Source organism: Girardinichthys multiradiatus, chromosome 7 (genome assembly GCF_021462225.1).
Source record: "Girardinichthys multiradiatus isolate DD_20200921_A chromosome 7, DD_fGirMul_XY1, whole genome shotgun sequence".
NCBI lineage: Eukaryota > Metazoa > Chordata > Actinopteri > Cyprinodontiformes > Goodeidae > Girardinichthys > Girardinichthys multiradiatus.
The window spans coordinates 22,924,775-22,939,379 of NC_061800.1; the positions used below are offsets into that span (position 1 = coordinate 22,924,775).

The window sequence follows — 14,605 nt, forward strand, 5'->3', positions numbered from 1 at the left end:
GCCTCCTTTTGCGGCCAATACAGCATCAATTCGTCTTGGGAATGACATATACAAGTCCTGCACAGTGGTCAGAGGGATTTTAAGCCATTCTTCTTGCAGGATAGTGGCCAGGTCACTACGTGATACTGGTGGAGGAAAACGTTTCCTGACACGCTCCTCCAAAACACCCCAAAGTGGCTCAATAATATTTAGATCTGGTGACTGTGCAGGCCATGGGAGATGTTAAACTTCACTTTCATGTTCATCAAACCAATCTTTCACCAGTCTTGCTGTGTGTATTGGTGCATTGTCATCCTGATACACGGCACCGCCTTCAGGATACAATGTCTGAATCATTGGATGCACATGGTCCACAAGAATGGTTCGGTAGTCCTTGGCAGTGACACGCCCATCTAGCACAAGTATTGGGCCAAGGGAATGCCATGATATGGCAGCCCAAACCATCACTGATCCACCCCCATGCTTCACTCTGGGCATGCAACAGTCTGGGTGGTACGCTTCTTTGGGGATTCTCCACACCGTAACTCTCTCAGATGTGGGGAAAACAGTAAAAGTGGACTCATCAGAGAACAATACATGTTTCACATTGTCCACAGCCCAAGATTTGCGCTCCTTGCACCATTGAAACCGACGTTTGGCATTGGCATGAATGACCAAAGGTTTGGCTATAGTAGCCCGGCCGTGTATATTGACCCTGTGGAGCTCCCGACGGACAGTTCTGGTGGAAACAGGAGAGTTGAGGTGCACATTTAATTCTGCCGTGATTTGAGCAGCCGTGGTTTTATGTTTTTTGGATACAATCCGGGTTAGCACCCGAACATCCCTTTCAGACAGCTTCCTCTTGCGTCCACAGTTAATCCTGTTGGATGTGGTTCGTCCTTCTTGGTGGTATGCTGACATTACCCTGGATACCGTGGCTCTTGATACATCACAAAGACTTGCTGTCTTGGTCACAGATGCGTCAGCAAGACGTGCACCAACAATTTGTCCTCTTTTGAACTCTGGTATGTCACCCATAATGTTGTGTGCATTTCAATATTTTGATAAAAACTGTGCTCTTACCCTGCTAATTGAACCTTCACACTCTGCTCTTACTGGTGCAATGTGCAATCAATGAAGACTGGCTGCCAGGCTGGTCCAATTTAGCCATGAAACCTCCGACACTAAAATGACAGGTGTTTCAGTTTCATTGTCCAACCCCTGTAGATGCCACCTGGCCGCTTGGAAGGCAGTCAGTCAGTCATTTTCTACCGCTTATTCCATAGTGGGTTGCGGGGAAGCTGGTGCCTATCTCCAGCAGTCTCTGGGCGAGAGGCGGATACACCCTGGACAGGTCGCCAGTCCATCGCAGGGCAACACACAATCTGCTTGGAAGGCATGGCTGAAAACCTTTTCTGTCCTACCATCACAAATGTAAACGTAAAGATTACTAAACACTCATATGACTGGAGCTATATGTTTTGCACAGATGAGATTAAAATTAAGCTTTTTGTCAACAAACCTTTCTGATTTGTCTGGCGTAAAACAGGGGTTAAATATGTGGAGAATGTCCCCAATTGGTACAGTGGAAGGTTTGTGATGCCGTGTGTCTGTTTTTCTTCCAAAGAAGATTTTAAATAGAAATCCAGCGACCAGGGCACAATTGTGGCGCAGGGATAAAGCATGCGACCCATATATACAGAGGCTACTGTCATGGATTTGAGTCTCGATATTGATCTTTACTGCATGTCTTCCCCTCTCTCACTCTGCCCCATTTCCTGTCAGGCAACTTACAAAATAAAGGTCACAAGTGCAACAAAATACTAAAAAAGAAATCAGATGACCTCTGCCAGAAAACTGCAGAATAATGTCAGCCTAGTGATCTAAATACTATTGAAATTGCCACTGTGACAATAACAATAATAGTAAGTAAATAATAACTTGTAGTAGCATGACAAAACATTTTACTTCTAAATTAATGCTCACCACTAACATAAATTTAAGATATACCTGATTTATTTTGTGAATCTGCTAAGTTCTTATGTATTATGATACATGCTGATTATGTTCTTCAAAAGATTTTATATTGTTACGATGATGCTCAATTACGAAGAAATAACAGAAAAATACTTAGTTTAGACAATGCATAATAGTAATGGATGCTGTTACTGATGAGCTAAATTATACTGTTTAAGTATTACAGCACAAAAGAGAAATACTCTGCTGCCAGCATCTAGTCATCTGCTTACACAGATTTGCCTGGTCTTAAGTGAACCCATCACCCTTATTGAATACATTCGTCAATGAAATGAAGATGTTGTGGAGAAACACACAAACAGACACCATTACTAGTGCATGCTTGCCAGGAACACCACGTCAAAGCTTATGCTTTTTTGCTTTAAACATTATGAAATTGTTCACAACTCAATTACTACTTTTTGCCTTTTTGGCAATCATTTAATTGCTGAGGTTTGTGTGTTTCTGTCCAGCGATGAATTATTTGCTGCCAGTGTTTTGGAGTTTTAGAAATGAAACAAAAACAACCTTCAGATCATTTGAAGAAGCTGCTATAATTCTACATTTTAATTTGGTTACTTTAAATAGGCTTCCCAGTTTCCTTTTTGGGCTTGATGCTTTGTCATGTGAGTCAGTGGTTGTTTGGTTGTTTTCAGCTCAGAATTACTCATCTGTTGTGAGTGGAAATATTTACCAAACAAGAACAGACCCTGCACAGCTTTCAACTTGAGCCCTTCTATTACCTAAATTACTTTATTTGTAAAATTGTACTTAACACACAAAATGTAAATAGCAGATAGCAATGTAATTTCCGGCTCTGAAATAAAACAAAGAAAAATCTATGGATGTACAAACAGTTCAAATGTAATCACAGGGGAAATGTACTACAGCAATGTATTTTATTCTGTCGGGATGTATGTGGCTGAAAATTGATCCTGAGGGTTTCTAGTTAAGTAAAGTCCAGTAATTCATGACTAACACCACGAGTCATTAGACGGGAAAACCTTAAAGCTGTTCTCAAATCATTGTTGGTGTAATGTAGTGACTCCATGTGTTTCTTTCATTGGGTTAAAAAGTACAGGCCTGACAACAGAAATACTGACATTTCTGTGAAAATTTTGCTCACAATAATAAAACATTTTGGAGCTGGGGGTGGAGGATGTACTTTTACTGTTTTCCAGTGTTACATGACATTCAGAACTTTTGAACAGCTTCTTCCTTTTTGTCCAGCATCTTTACTATTTCCATTATTTTTATATTTATATTTAGATTCAGATCCTTCCTGCCCCCCAGCCATCAGCATCTACAACGGCTCTTGGAAGAAATCAGTATAGTATGAGCTACAACAACATCTTATTTTTCTTTGAGATTAATAAAGTATTTTTGAATTTGAATGTATCTTTATTGTCCCTCTCCTACATAAATAAAAATGATTTATGTAAGGATTTATTGTAAAACTCTCACATTCAGCTTTAAACATGTTTCCAAATCAATGTATTACAGACCAATTAATGAATAATGCAGATATGTGAAAAATGGTTTTAGATTAAATAAATAAAAATACTGCAAACATTACTAAGAACTATAGGATAACAATGTGTTGTAAACAAAAACTGTGTTTGACCAAAGCAAGATTGGATGGAGTGCTGAAAATTAAAGTATTTTATTTAAAGGTTATAGGAAACCATTTCTGCAATCATACCGCCCCCTTCTGGGTATTTTCATTTAGCACGTCATCTTGCTTGATTGATCAGATAAATAACTTTTCACTGGATCAATATCGCTTTCAAACAAGGAAGTTATCAGTGTCATAAGCTCAGAGTCTATTTTTTAAACAATAAACTATAAATCTAGTCCACATCATTGAAAAGGTGGGCAACCAGAGTCTATATTGTTTGAGCTATTGCATAAGGGAATTTAATTTTTTGATTTTAACAATGAGACTAAACATCTCAATTGCATCATGGAAAAGATGCTATAAACTCAGAAGAATCTCTAATGACGTTAACAGTTATTTAACATTTGGACTGTAGTTCATGTTTGACTTTGATTTATTTTCATAAAAGTGAAAATTCCCCCCTACTTTGGGTTGCAGCAAATAACAAATTTTCTGGATTTTGGCCTTGCCCAGAAACCCGATGGGACACAAAGTTCTGCAGTATATGCTTCAGCTTTAGAATATATATTATTCTTACTTAAAAAATCTACTTTAAATAAAAGCTGTGCTAAAATTCCTGTATGTGTTTACAGTGTTGAGAACAAGCCAGTATAAACCAGCTTGCTCACGAGTAAAATTAACCTCATGCAGAACTTAGTGAGGCTGCGTTTGACACAAAAAGCTTGAACCTAGCTCAGCTCTCCCTTGCTTTCTTAAATGGTACTGTGTTTGGAAGTGAATAAAAGCTGACAATGGAAAAGGTTTAGGGCTTTATTAACAAGAGTTGTAATATTTACTCTCAAAAGCAAGAGCTTGGTGATGGCTGTGTAAGTGTACGAGACCAACTCAGGCTGCTTTGCACTTATGAGTTTTTATGGAGACTTGTTATTGATAATGTATATGTTACTTCCCTTGCCTTAAACCTTTACAATATAAACTAAGATATTTAGATATAAACTGAGACTGCAGCAAGCAAGAAGATTGCAAAGCAGAGACAAGCAGAGGAATGAACCTGAATTTAATGCATCCAGTCACCGGTAACTTGTTTCTCAGGCCATTGTACATAAGCACAGCCAAAATAACTACACACATCCTTAATATTCATCAGTTTTATTCATATTCAATATTCATTTACTGTTTTAAAAGAAAAACACCAAACTAGTAATGTTTTAAAGGTGTTTGCAAAGAAAGAATATAGACTCAGTGGGCAAATTCTTGAAAACTTTCACTACCGTTGAAAATGAAAACTATTTTATTTGGAATTCAGCAATCATTAAAATATAGTTTTTTCCAAGCAATGAGAACAGAACAGAATTTAACAGCTGTAAATCAGCTGGCAAAAATGAAATAATATAATTGTTGCATAAAATCAAGACCTATATATGTTTTATTTCACCTTTATTTATACAGATAAAGGAGATCAAGGAGATACAAGATCTCATTTTCAAGAGCACCCTGTTTTATACAAACATACATGATACCAATAACAGATTATAGTAGCTGGTGTTCATACAACATGAGCTAAAAAATATAAATACAAAAATAAAATAAGACAGAAGCAATAAAACATTTGAAACAGGAACAGCTGTCTGGTGATGCTTTCTCCATTGTCTTTAAAATATATCTAAAATTCTTCAGTTCGGTGAAGCTCCACAGCTTCAGGTCCAGTTTTAGTTAGTTCCAAGGTAGAGGAGCATTGTAGAAAAAAGGCCATTTACGGAACAAAATATTTATAAAAATTTATTTATAGACTTTTATTCTATAAATAAATTATTAGTGGCACTGTTGGCTTGCAGCAAGAAGGTCCTCGGTTCGACTCCCATCCAGGGGTCTTTCTGCATGGAGTTCGCGTGTTCTCTGCATTCATGGGTTCTCTCAGGGTTCTCCAACTTCGTCCCACAGTCCAAAAACATGGCTGTTTTAATTAGGTTAATTGGTCACTTGTAGCAGCTTCCTGCTGGAACATATTAAATGCAAATATTGTCAATGTTTGTGTTTTAGCAGAAAAGAAAGTATTTTTTGCATTACTTTGCTGTTTCTCTTTGCTAAAGAGTAATAAATCATATACCAAGTATAATATGTACACAGATTTGTTAAAGTATGCAGTATGCTTAACTCCTTTCTTCCACCTAGACATTTGTAAGATATATTATTAGCTATGATTGTGCTGTAAAATTTTATATTTATGAATTTATATTGCAAATGTTGGAAATAAATCAGAAGCAAGAAATTATGTCAATCTGTTTCTTCTTCATCAAACATTTTGCTGATTAATTCAAAGTCCTGAACATGGGCAGATAAATATGATTATTCACAGTTATGGTGAGACATTTTAATCCTTGTCTCATCCATAACAGTTGACCAATAAGAATGCCAAATCAATACCACAGGAATGAAAATACTCAACATATCACAAAAAACCTTTTGATAACATGCATGTACACGGTAAAGGACACAAAGAAGATTATTTTATCTCTCATTAATTTTATCATTAATGTAGAAAACTGGTGTGGAGGCTAAGCCTGACGCAATGCCACAGTTATGAATAAAAATCTGTTGAATTGGTAAAGTGCAATAACTCCAGCTATGCTTGCGTTGTCAGCTGAAGCATTTATTCCTCACCATTGCTTGCATTTGGTTCCATTTGGTTGGTGATGTCTCACTGCTGACATGGCCTGCCAAAAACTTATAAACAAAATTGGTAAAAATGTGAATAAAGGGATAATTTGAGTACAGTAAGGTATTTCAGTAAACCACTCACCGTTTTTTTAGAGCAATAATTAATAATACTGAAACGATTACGATGACAACAACACGTATCCACAGCATTAAAGAAAGATCTGTTGTAAGAGAATTTAAGTTTTCGTTAAAATTGTCATGGCCATAACCACTGTATAATGATTTACTAAGGATAAATATTACTACAATAAAGAATAGTCATTTATTGATTACCTAACTATCATATTAAAATAAAACATTGCATTCTCATTCATCCAGTCTAAAGAAGCCTGACCTTCTTTGAGTTTTGGTACCAAAGTCTTCTCCTTGGCCCAGAACTGGTGGTGGACAACACATGTCAGGTTTTCTGGATCCATGTCTCCAGATAGCTCCAGCCAACTCTCTACTGTTACAAATCCATCTGGCTCATCTTGCAGTGTCACAGAACCATTTCCTGCAGGACTCCAGCTGATTTTGGCAGCAGGATATCCTTTTTCAGCTCTGCAGACCGCCACCACCTTGTTGTCCCTACGCTCTAACCAGGCAGATACTTTGGGAGGAGCTGAATCAGGAAAGATAAGAATATTACAAACAAGATCTGACAGGTGCTGCAACAATATATTAATTTTATTTTAAACTCAAGGAGAAAAAAAGATTGTAATTTGTACATGCAGCATTTGGCTAAACATGAAATATTTGTCATTATTTTCTATAAAGAGTAATCAAGTCCATACCTGTGACAGCCACTTCAAATTTATAATATTCATTTCCTCCTGTGTAAACTGATTCACACCTGTAAACCCCAACCTCGTCAGCTGAAAAGTTTGGGATGTGCAGGTATGACTGACCAGCTGAAGTGTTTCGGAGAGACTTTCCATCGTTGCAGGAGTCAATGCTTTGGTCTTTATCACTAAAGGAGATCCTACAGGTTTTGTGTTTCAGTTCAATGTTCCAGATAACAAACATTATCTCAGTCCATGTCATATTACTGCAGTACATGTCCACATTACTCCCAAGCCTGAAAACTGCTTTTTTGGTTTCTGCAAGAAAAGAAAAACCCCAAATCTGATTCATTTTGGTTATGGTGACAATTTAATGTTTGTTTATTTTAACAGAACACACAAAGTTTCTAAATTCAATTTTGTGAAAAAGCTGAATTTATTTGAAACATTAGTCAAATACTGCATCCAAAATGAAGTAGAGAGTTAAAAAGAAGTGGCTTAGAACACATGAAACTTTTGTAGCTGTTAGTTTTTAATCAGTTTTTTATGTTTTACAAAATGCAAGTGAGAAGAGAAGCGTAAGAAAATCAATTTACCATAAACTTTCACATTTGGAGTGGTTGTATTTGAGATCACAGAGTTGGTTGAGTTAGTTCCTGAGAGAGACGAAGGTGAATGTAAGGAAAAGCTCAGTAACACAGAGTGATTTTGTTTAGGTCAGTATTAGTAATTATTTGTATTTCTATGTTTAGTCAGCAAATGAGCAGAAATTAATTTTGGTTATGGTGACAATTGAATGTTTGTTTATCCTAACAGAACACACAAAGCTTATAAATTCAATTGTGTGAAAATGTTGGATTTTCCCAGAACATGATTCAAATACTGTATCTGAAACAAAGCAAGACAAACTTTAAACAATGGTTAATAACACAAAAACTGTTAATTGGGCTGAAACATATAGTATATCAGTTACGCTATAACTGAATCCAACACTATTTGCATTTTGAAGTGACATGGATTTATTTTTCTTACTCTGATGGAAAAAAAGAAAATAAAAATGGTTACATCATAGGGGGTTTTTTTTGTGTTATATTTCTGACAATGGATACAGAGTACTTTTTTAACACTTATAATAATTTATCACTGTATCAGAGTGACTCTAAATTGTAACATAAAAATCTGTATTTTACTCCCAAAAGAAAATTTGAAACTTTCATGTTTATTCTGTAAAAAATCACCATTTGAGGTTTCACCAATGATTTTACAAAAACAAAGAGAGAAATGTGCATCAAATAAACACAACATTAATAAAGAAATTTATGTAATTATCTCTTTCTTTGCTAGTCTTCTTTAACATACAGGGGTTGGACAATGAAACTGAAACACCTGGTTTTAGACCTCCTTTTGCAGCCAATACAGCATCAATTCGTCTTGGGAATGACATATACAAGTCCTGCACAGTGGTCAGAGGGATTTTAAGCCATTCTTCTTGCAGGATAGTGGCCAGGTCACTACGTGATACTGGTGGAGGAAAACGTTTCCTGACTCGCTCCTCCAAAACACCCCAAAGTGGCTCAATAATATTTAGATCTGGTTCGTCCTTCTTGGTGGTATGCTGACATTACCCTGGATACCGTGGCTCTTGATACATCACAAAGACTTACTGTCTTGGTCACAGATGCGCCAGCAAGACGTGCACCAACAATTTGTCCTCTTTTGAACTCTGGTATGTCACCCATAATGTTGAGTGCTTTTCAATATTTTGAGTAAAACTGTGCTCTTACCCTGCTAATTGAACCTTCACACTCTGCTCTTACTGGTGCAATGTGCAATCAATGAAGACTGGCTACCAGGCTGGTCCAATTTAGCCATGAAACCTCCCACACTAAAATGACAGGTGTTTCAGTTTCATTGTCCAACCCATGTACTTTGAAGAAAACACATTTGTTGCAAATTAGCTGGAGGTAAGCATGACAAAATCAGTTTACCATAAACTTTCAGAGGTGGAGTTCTGTTTGAGATCATAGAGGTGACTGAGTTAACAGCTGCTGAGAAAGACAGAGGTGAATCTTAGTAAAAGTAAATAGGTAACTACAGTGATTTGCATTCAGCTATTCAAATTATTTCATGTTTAGCCACATTATGCACACATAGTTTAATGGATTTGTGAGGATTTGTCTTGTGAAAAATTTAAATGGAAGGAGACTGATATATGGTTTAACTTTCTTCTTTTATAAAAGTCTAAAAAGTATAATGATAATACCATTTTACTCTAATAGCCAACCAATCTAACCAGTAAGCTTCAGAAGTTCAGCTATTCTAAGATTAAAGAGAAAACAGCATCATGAAGACCAAGGAACACAGCAGACAGGTTAGGGGGACGTTTATTTCAGGATTGGGTTGTAAAACGATGGAGAGGTGGGAGATGGAGGGAGCTAAATCCAAAATATTCCACGAAAATCTGCCAAAGATTTCAGATGGCTAGATTTTAGACTGGGGCAGGGTTGACCTTCAAACCCTGCAATGGCCTCAAGCATACAGTCAATTCAATTCAAAACTACTTTATTAATCCCAAAGGGAAATTAAATGTTGTTGTAGCTCATTATGAAGGTTTCCTCAAAGAGCCGTTGTAGATGCTGATGGCTGTGGGCAGGAAGGATCTCCTGTAGCGCTCCGTCTTACAGCAGATCTGAAGAAGCCTCTGACTGAAGACACTCTGTTGTTGTAGGACAGTCTCATGAAGAGGATGCTCAGGGTTCTCCATAATGTTCTTCATTTTATGAAGAATCCTTCTTTGCACAATAATCTCCAGAGGTTCCAGAGGAGCCCCCAGAACAGAGCCAGGCTTCTTTATCAGCTTGTTGAGCTTTTTCAGTCCCTGGCTCTGATGCTGCTAACGCAGCAGATGATGGCTGAAGAGATCACACTTTCCATAAAACTACAATGGAAAGGTTTAGACAAGTAGGTTCCATGATAACCTTAAAAATAGTTGTTCACAGACCCTCTCCATCCAGTATCACCGAGTTTTAGCTGCATTTACATTGATGGCAAAAGCACAAACTGCTTCACACAGGCTAAAAATAACAACCACAATTGAACTAAAAGATGCCTAGAGCAACCCAAAACCTGATTTTTTTTTCTATTTATACATATTTATATAATTATTTTTTATTTGAATTTCAGTCTTTGAGTGAGTGGTTGGTTAATAGCTGAAGCAACTGTTTGACCAATGTTTTAACACAAAGGATGTGACTTCCAATAAAATGTCAGTACACGTGGTGAGAAAATTGAAATAAAGAAGCTTTGATGTCATTATGCCAGCCAGGAATGGCTTCCACCGGTGATGTCTATTACAGGAGGGGCCCAGACCCTCATCTTATGAACAGGTCTGACATAGCATCACTCGTCATTCAGAAACCCCTTCTCTCAGAAGACTGTTGATGACGGTACTACTCTGCGTTTAGCTAAACGGTCCATATAGCACAACTCTGTCACCAGGCACTTTTACCCAGCCTTACGGTGGTTTGCTAGTTTGTGGAAAGTAGCAATACTTTCATGCTTACTTAGCAAGTGGCAGTACATCACTTCAAAATAGGGGTAGCTGACTGGTACCAATACATTACAATGCTACCTAGCCAGAAAATAGCAATATTCAATTAAAAAAAACTTTATTAATGTGAAAGGGAAATTAAATGTTTTTATGGCTCATATTATACAGGTTTCTTCAAAGGGCCGTTGCAGATGCAGATGTTTTCATTTTCATTTTATCTGTTATTTATCTGTAAAGGCCTTTGGTTTATAAAACGCTTTATAAATTATTAAAATAAATAATGATGATGCTGTTGAACAATGAGGAGGAAGGCTCCACTGTCCTCATTAACCGCAGCGAAGCTGTGAAGCCTGCTGTTGTCTTTCCCCACAGCAGGCCTACAGCGCTGTGTCCCCTGGACCTGGATATGCGGACAGGTGAAACATGTGGCCGTAAAGCTGAGTCTTACTTCGCTAGCTGTTCAGACAGAGGTGATAAAATTTTGATTTGGCGGTAAAAAACTACAAAAGGCTAGTAAGACTGGAAAGCATGCGCTCCCTGTTTTTCCAGAGTTCCTGGATGAAATTGCAGTAATGTGGAGAGACAAACCTTACATTGAGAAACACCTTAAAGCAGGAGGTTCTCTGCTGTATTGTCAGGGAGGGGAAGCTGACGACTTATGCAAGATTCCACAGGTGGAGCGACTGGTTGCTCCACCCGTGGGTGGAGACCCCTTAATCCGATGACATCACTGTCATCCTTTCCTGCTCCCTCCCCTTAATTGACCACTTTTGGACCACTGGACAGAATGAGTGGAGAAGGTCTGTCCATGATCCTGACAGCACCATGGTGACCATGAAAACACTGGTTGGCAGAGATTTTCCAACTCCTATGCAGCCCACCACAGCAATTACAACGTTGCAGGGACCTGCTGTCCCACGCCAGGTATGTATGTATGTATGAGCACAAGTAGAAGGTATTCGACCATTTTCAACCATAAAGGTATATTTGGCAGCTATTACTCCCTTTCATATTAGCTTTGGGGGAAACAGTGGACCAACATCTATTTGTCATTTTTTGAAAGGCACATGCTGTAAATTGCCCACGTCAAGGCCTTTGGCCCTGACTTGGGACTTTCCAAATTTTACCAATGATGCTCCTTCTTGTTCTCATTTTGAACCTTTGGAGGATGTTGAACTTAGATTATTATTCCTCAAAACAACCTTACTGCTTGCTTTGGCCTCAACTAAATGAGATGGCAAAATTCATGTCTTTTCTGTGCATTAAGCCTGTTCTATTGTTTTCCCTAATGACACGAAATACATCATGCAACCTAAAAAAACCTCTGTTCCAAAGGCAGCATTTTATTCTCCTCTCCTCCTTCGGCTTCATATAAACAAAAGCATCTGCATAATTTATGTTCAGTCGGTATGTTGTGAACGTAGTTAGACAGGACGCAAAGTTTTAGGAAAACCAATCAGTTATTTGTTTCTTGGGTAAAGCCACTGTCATGGTTCATTTGGTGAAGAACCCAAATGCTGAGATGAAAAAGAGTTCTTCGAAGAAAAAAAGTACAAATGTGGACTTATAGACGTTTGAACAGAGAAACAGGACATCAAACATGGGCAGAGTTACAGGCATGTCACAGGTAGGTAAAAAGTAGAATCAAGCAGTGAAACCAAGAGCTTAAATACATTGAGACAGGGTAGGAGAAATTGCAGGGGAGGAAGAAGAGCTAAAATAGTTGGCTATTCATGCAGACTAATTCTTACACTATTGTTTACATTTATGTGACATTTTAGACAAAAAGAATATTAAAGTGTTAAGATTCCAAACCTTGACATATGGGCCATTCTTCAGACAAGAAGATGATCAAAATATAAATCCACATCCTGTGCAACGTCTTTAGGTTCCTTTGAAGCCTTGTTGCAGTAGTTCTTCTAACAAGGCAAGTGAAAAACATATAGTCTGTGGTCTTTTAATCAGTACATTGGTTTCATGTTCATGCATTTCCTGTACAACAACTCCATTCTACCTATATTTCTGAACAGGATGCAACTCATGTCTAAGTTAGTGTCAGATCTGGCACCATTATAAGTCAAGCAAGCTACCCAGGCGTCTGACTTTGAATGTCATTTCCTAATCAGAGACTTAAAGTCATTGATAACAAGTCAAACTCAAAATTATCAAGTCATTGCAAATTCTAAACTTAATATTCTTTACACCATGCATCAAGCCTTGGAGGAATCTGTAATTTTGTTCATGAAACTTAACGGAAACAAATAAGGGAGCATTCTGGATTCTTTAAATAGGTCAACCTAGGTTTCCTAAAGTGCAGTTTAGAAATACATTTTTGTGGTTTAATAACAATTATCTAGCAGCATAGAAACAAGACGAAAATGGCAAAAACAATGCAAAACTGTTTGTGTAATAATAATATTCAAAATACGAAGTACAGTTCTGTCCCCAAGGAGCTAAAAGCAGCACACAGCGCTAACATAAGCAGAAGGCACGATGCTACTGCTATCAGAACAATGGTCACGACGTCATATCAACACGCAATAAATTCATGTCTAAAATAAAGTTTGTTGTCATTTTAGCTTTCTTTGCAGGTCACAGCTTTGCTGTGTCCTTCATTTAGATAGACAGAAGGAACTGACCGCTTAATCAGACGACGTTTTTCAGCAAATCCTTCTTGATTAGTTGCTGAAGGCACTCGTCCCGCAAGTGGGGGAAATAGGAATTTCCCCACTGATGTGGAAACGTTTCAATGAATAATAAAATTTAACCAGGCACTTCGAAGAGGTTCTGATGCTGGGTGTGATGTGATGAAATGTGTGGGTTAATACACCAAACAACCAAACCGAACTTATCCTCTTACAGCTTCAGCACGCTAGAGCTTGGACTTCAAAATCGCAGCGAGACATAGAAATGGCTGTCCATGACCTTATTTAGCTGTTCCACAGCAAATACTGTGATGTAATAGTTCAAAAAAACATATGAAAGAATAGAGAAAACTGAACGGATTGAAAAATATGACCCAAACAGAATATAAGGATATCTATGCAGCACCTGGAGAGACTAAATTAAATTTTTTTGCACTTCTACAGACTCCAAGTACACAACAAAATGCATTTAAAGACTAAAAAAGTGGATTTTGCATCATATGTCCCCTTTAAACCAGCAATCACTGCTAATCATGTTTTATAAAAGCAGACATTTCAGCAATTTAACAGTCTGATACACACATAATACCACAATACCAAGGTGAGTAGGCACCTTAGAGAAACAGTTGTTGGGCATTAACTTGGGAGGTTTGATAAGGTAATTTCCAAACTATCTGAAGCCGCTCACTTGACAGTGAGAAAGCTGATACACAAGTGGAAAACATTCAGGCAGGTGGAGCTCCACTGTTAAATGTTAAATAAAAAAACTAACTAAATATGTTTAATTTACCAGGAGAAGGCAAATTTCTTTAAAAAAGAATATGTTAGCAGGACACAGGTTTCCCAACTGCATCATCTCAAACAATGTTCTCGGTCATCTGAGACTAAACTGGAGATGTTTGTTATAAAGCCCTGTGCTATTTGGTATGACCCTGCTGAAAGACCCTAACATCAAGGGAGACACACCATGTAAAACATTACCATAAACTGGTAAAAGTAAGTTTCTACAATGAACTGTACAGTGTGTGCAAGAATTGTAATGTGGAAGCAAAATAAACTGAGAAGTCAAAAGCAGTAACATACATATGGAGGAGATCAGAGACAAGTTAATTAACAGTCCGGTTTTAACTAATTGAGGCGCCTCACATGCTCTTTAGGTGTCACCTAACAGTAATCAGTGTTATAGAACAAGGTAAGCATCCTAACCACAAGAAACATAAAGGGATTGTAACCCCCTAGCCCCCCTTCCCCTTGGTTACCATTCAAAAACTGTTGACTTTCCTATTTCAACCCATAAAGCACCTGGTGCAAAAAATAT

At 37.6% G+C, this 14,605-nt stretch overlaps 1 protein-coding gene and 1 long non-coding RNA gene across 2 annotated transcripts; both read right to left on the reverse strand.

Annotated features, from left to right (window-relative positions):
• Positions 1-4,746: 4,746 nt before the first annotated feature.
• Positions 4,747-7,336, reverse strand: LOC124870973 (cell surface glycoprotein CD200 receptor 1-B-like). The gene is made up of 5 exons (XM_047369883.1): positions 7,105-7,336; positions 6,605-6,932; positions 6,414-6,492; positions 6,275-6,337; positions 4,747-5,609 (listed from the first exon to the last, which is right to left on the reverse strand). Exons 1-5 carry the CDS (start codon positions 7,334-7,336, stop codon positions 5,577-5,579), a joined length of 735 nt encoding a protein of 244 aa, XP_047225839.1. The 3' UTR covers positions 4,747-5,576.
• A 352-nt stretch (positions 7,337-7,688) lies between these two features.
• LOC124870975 lies at positions 7,689-13,303 on the reverse strand. The gene is made up of 3 exons (XR_007038915.1): positions 13,282-13,303; positions 12,458-12,561; positions 7,689-7,748 (listed from the first exon to the last, which is right to left on the reverse strand). It is a non-coding gene; the product is annotated as an uncharacterized LOC124870975 (long non-coding RNA).
• Positions 13,304-14,605: the final 1,302 nt, after the last annotated feature.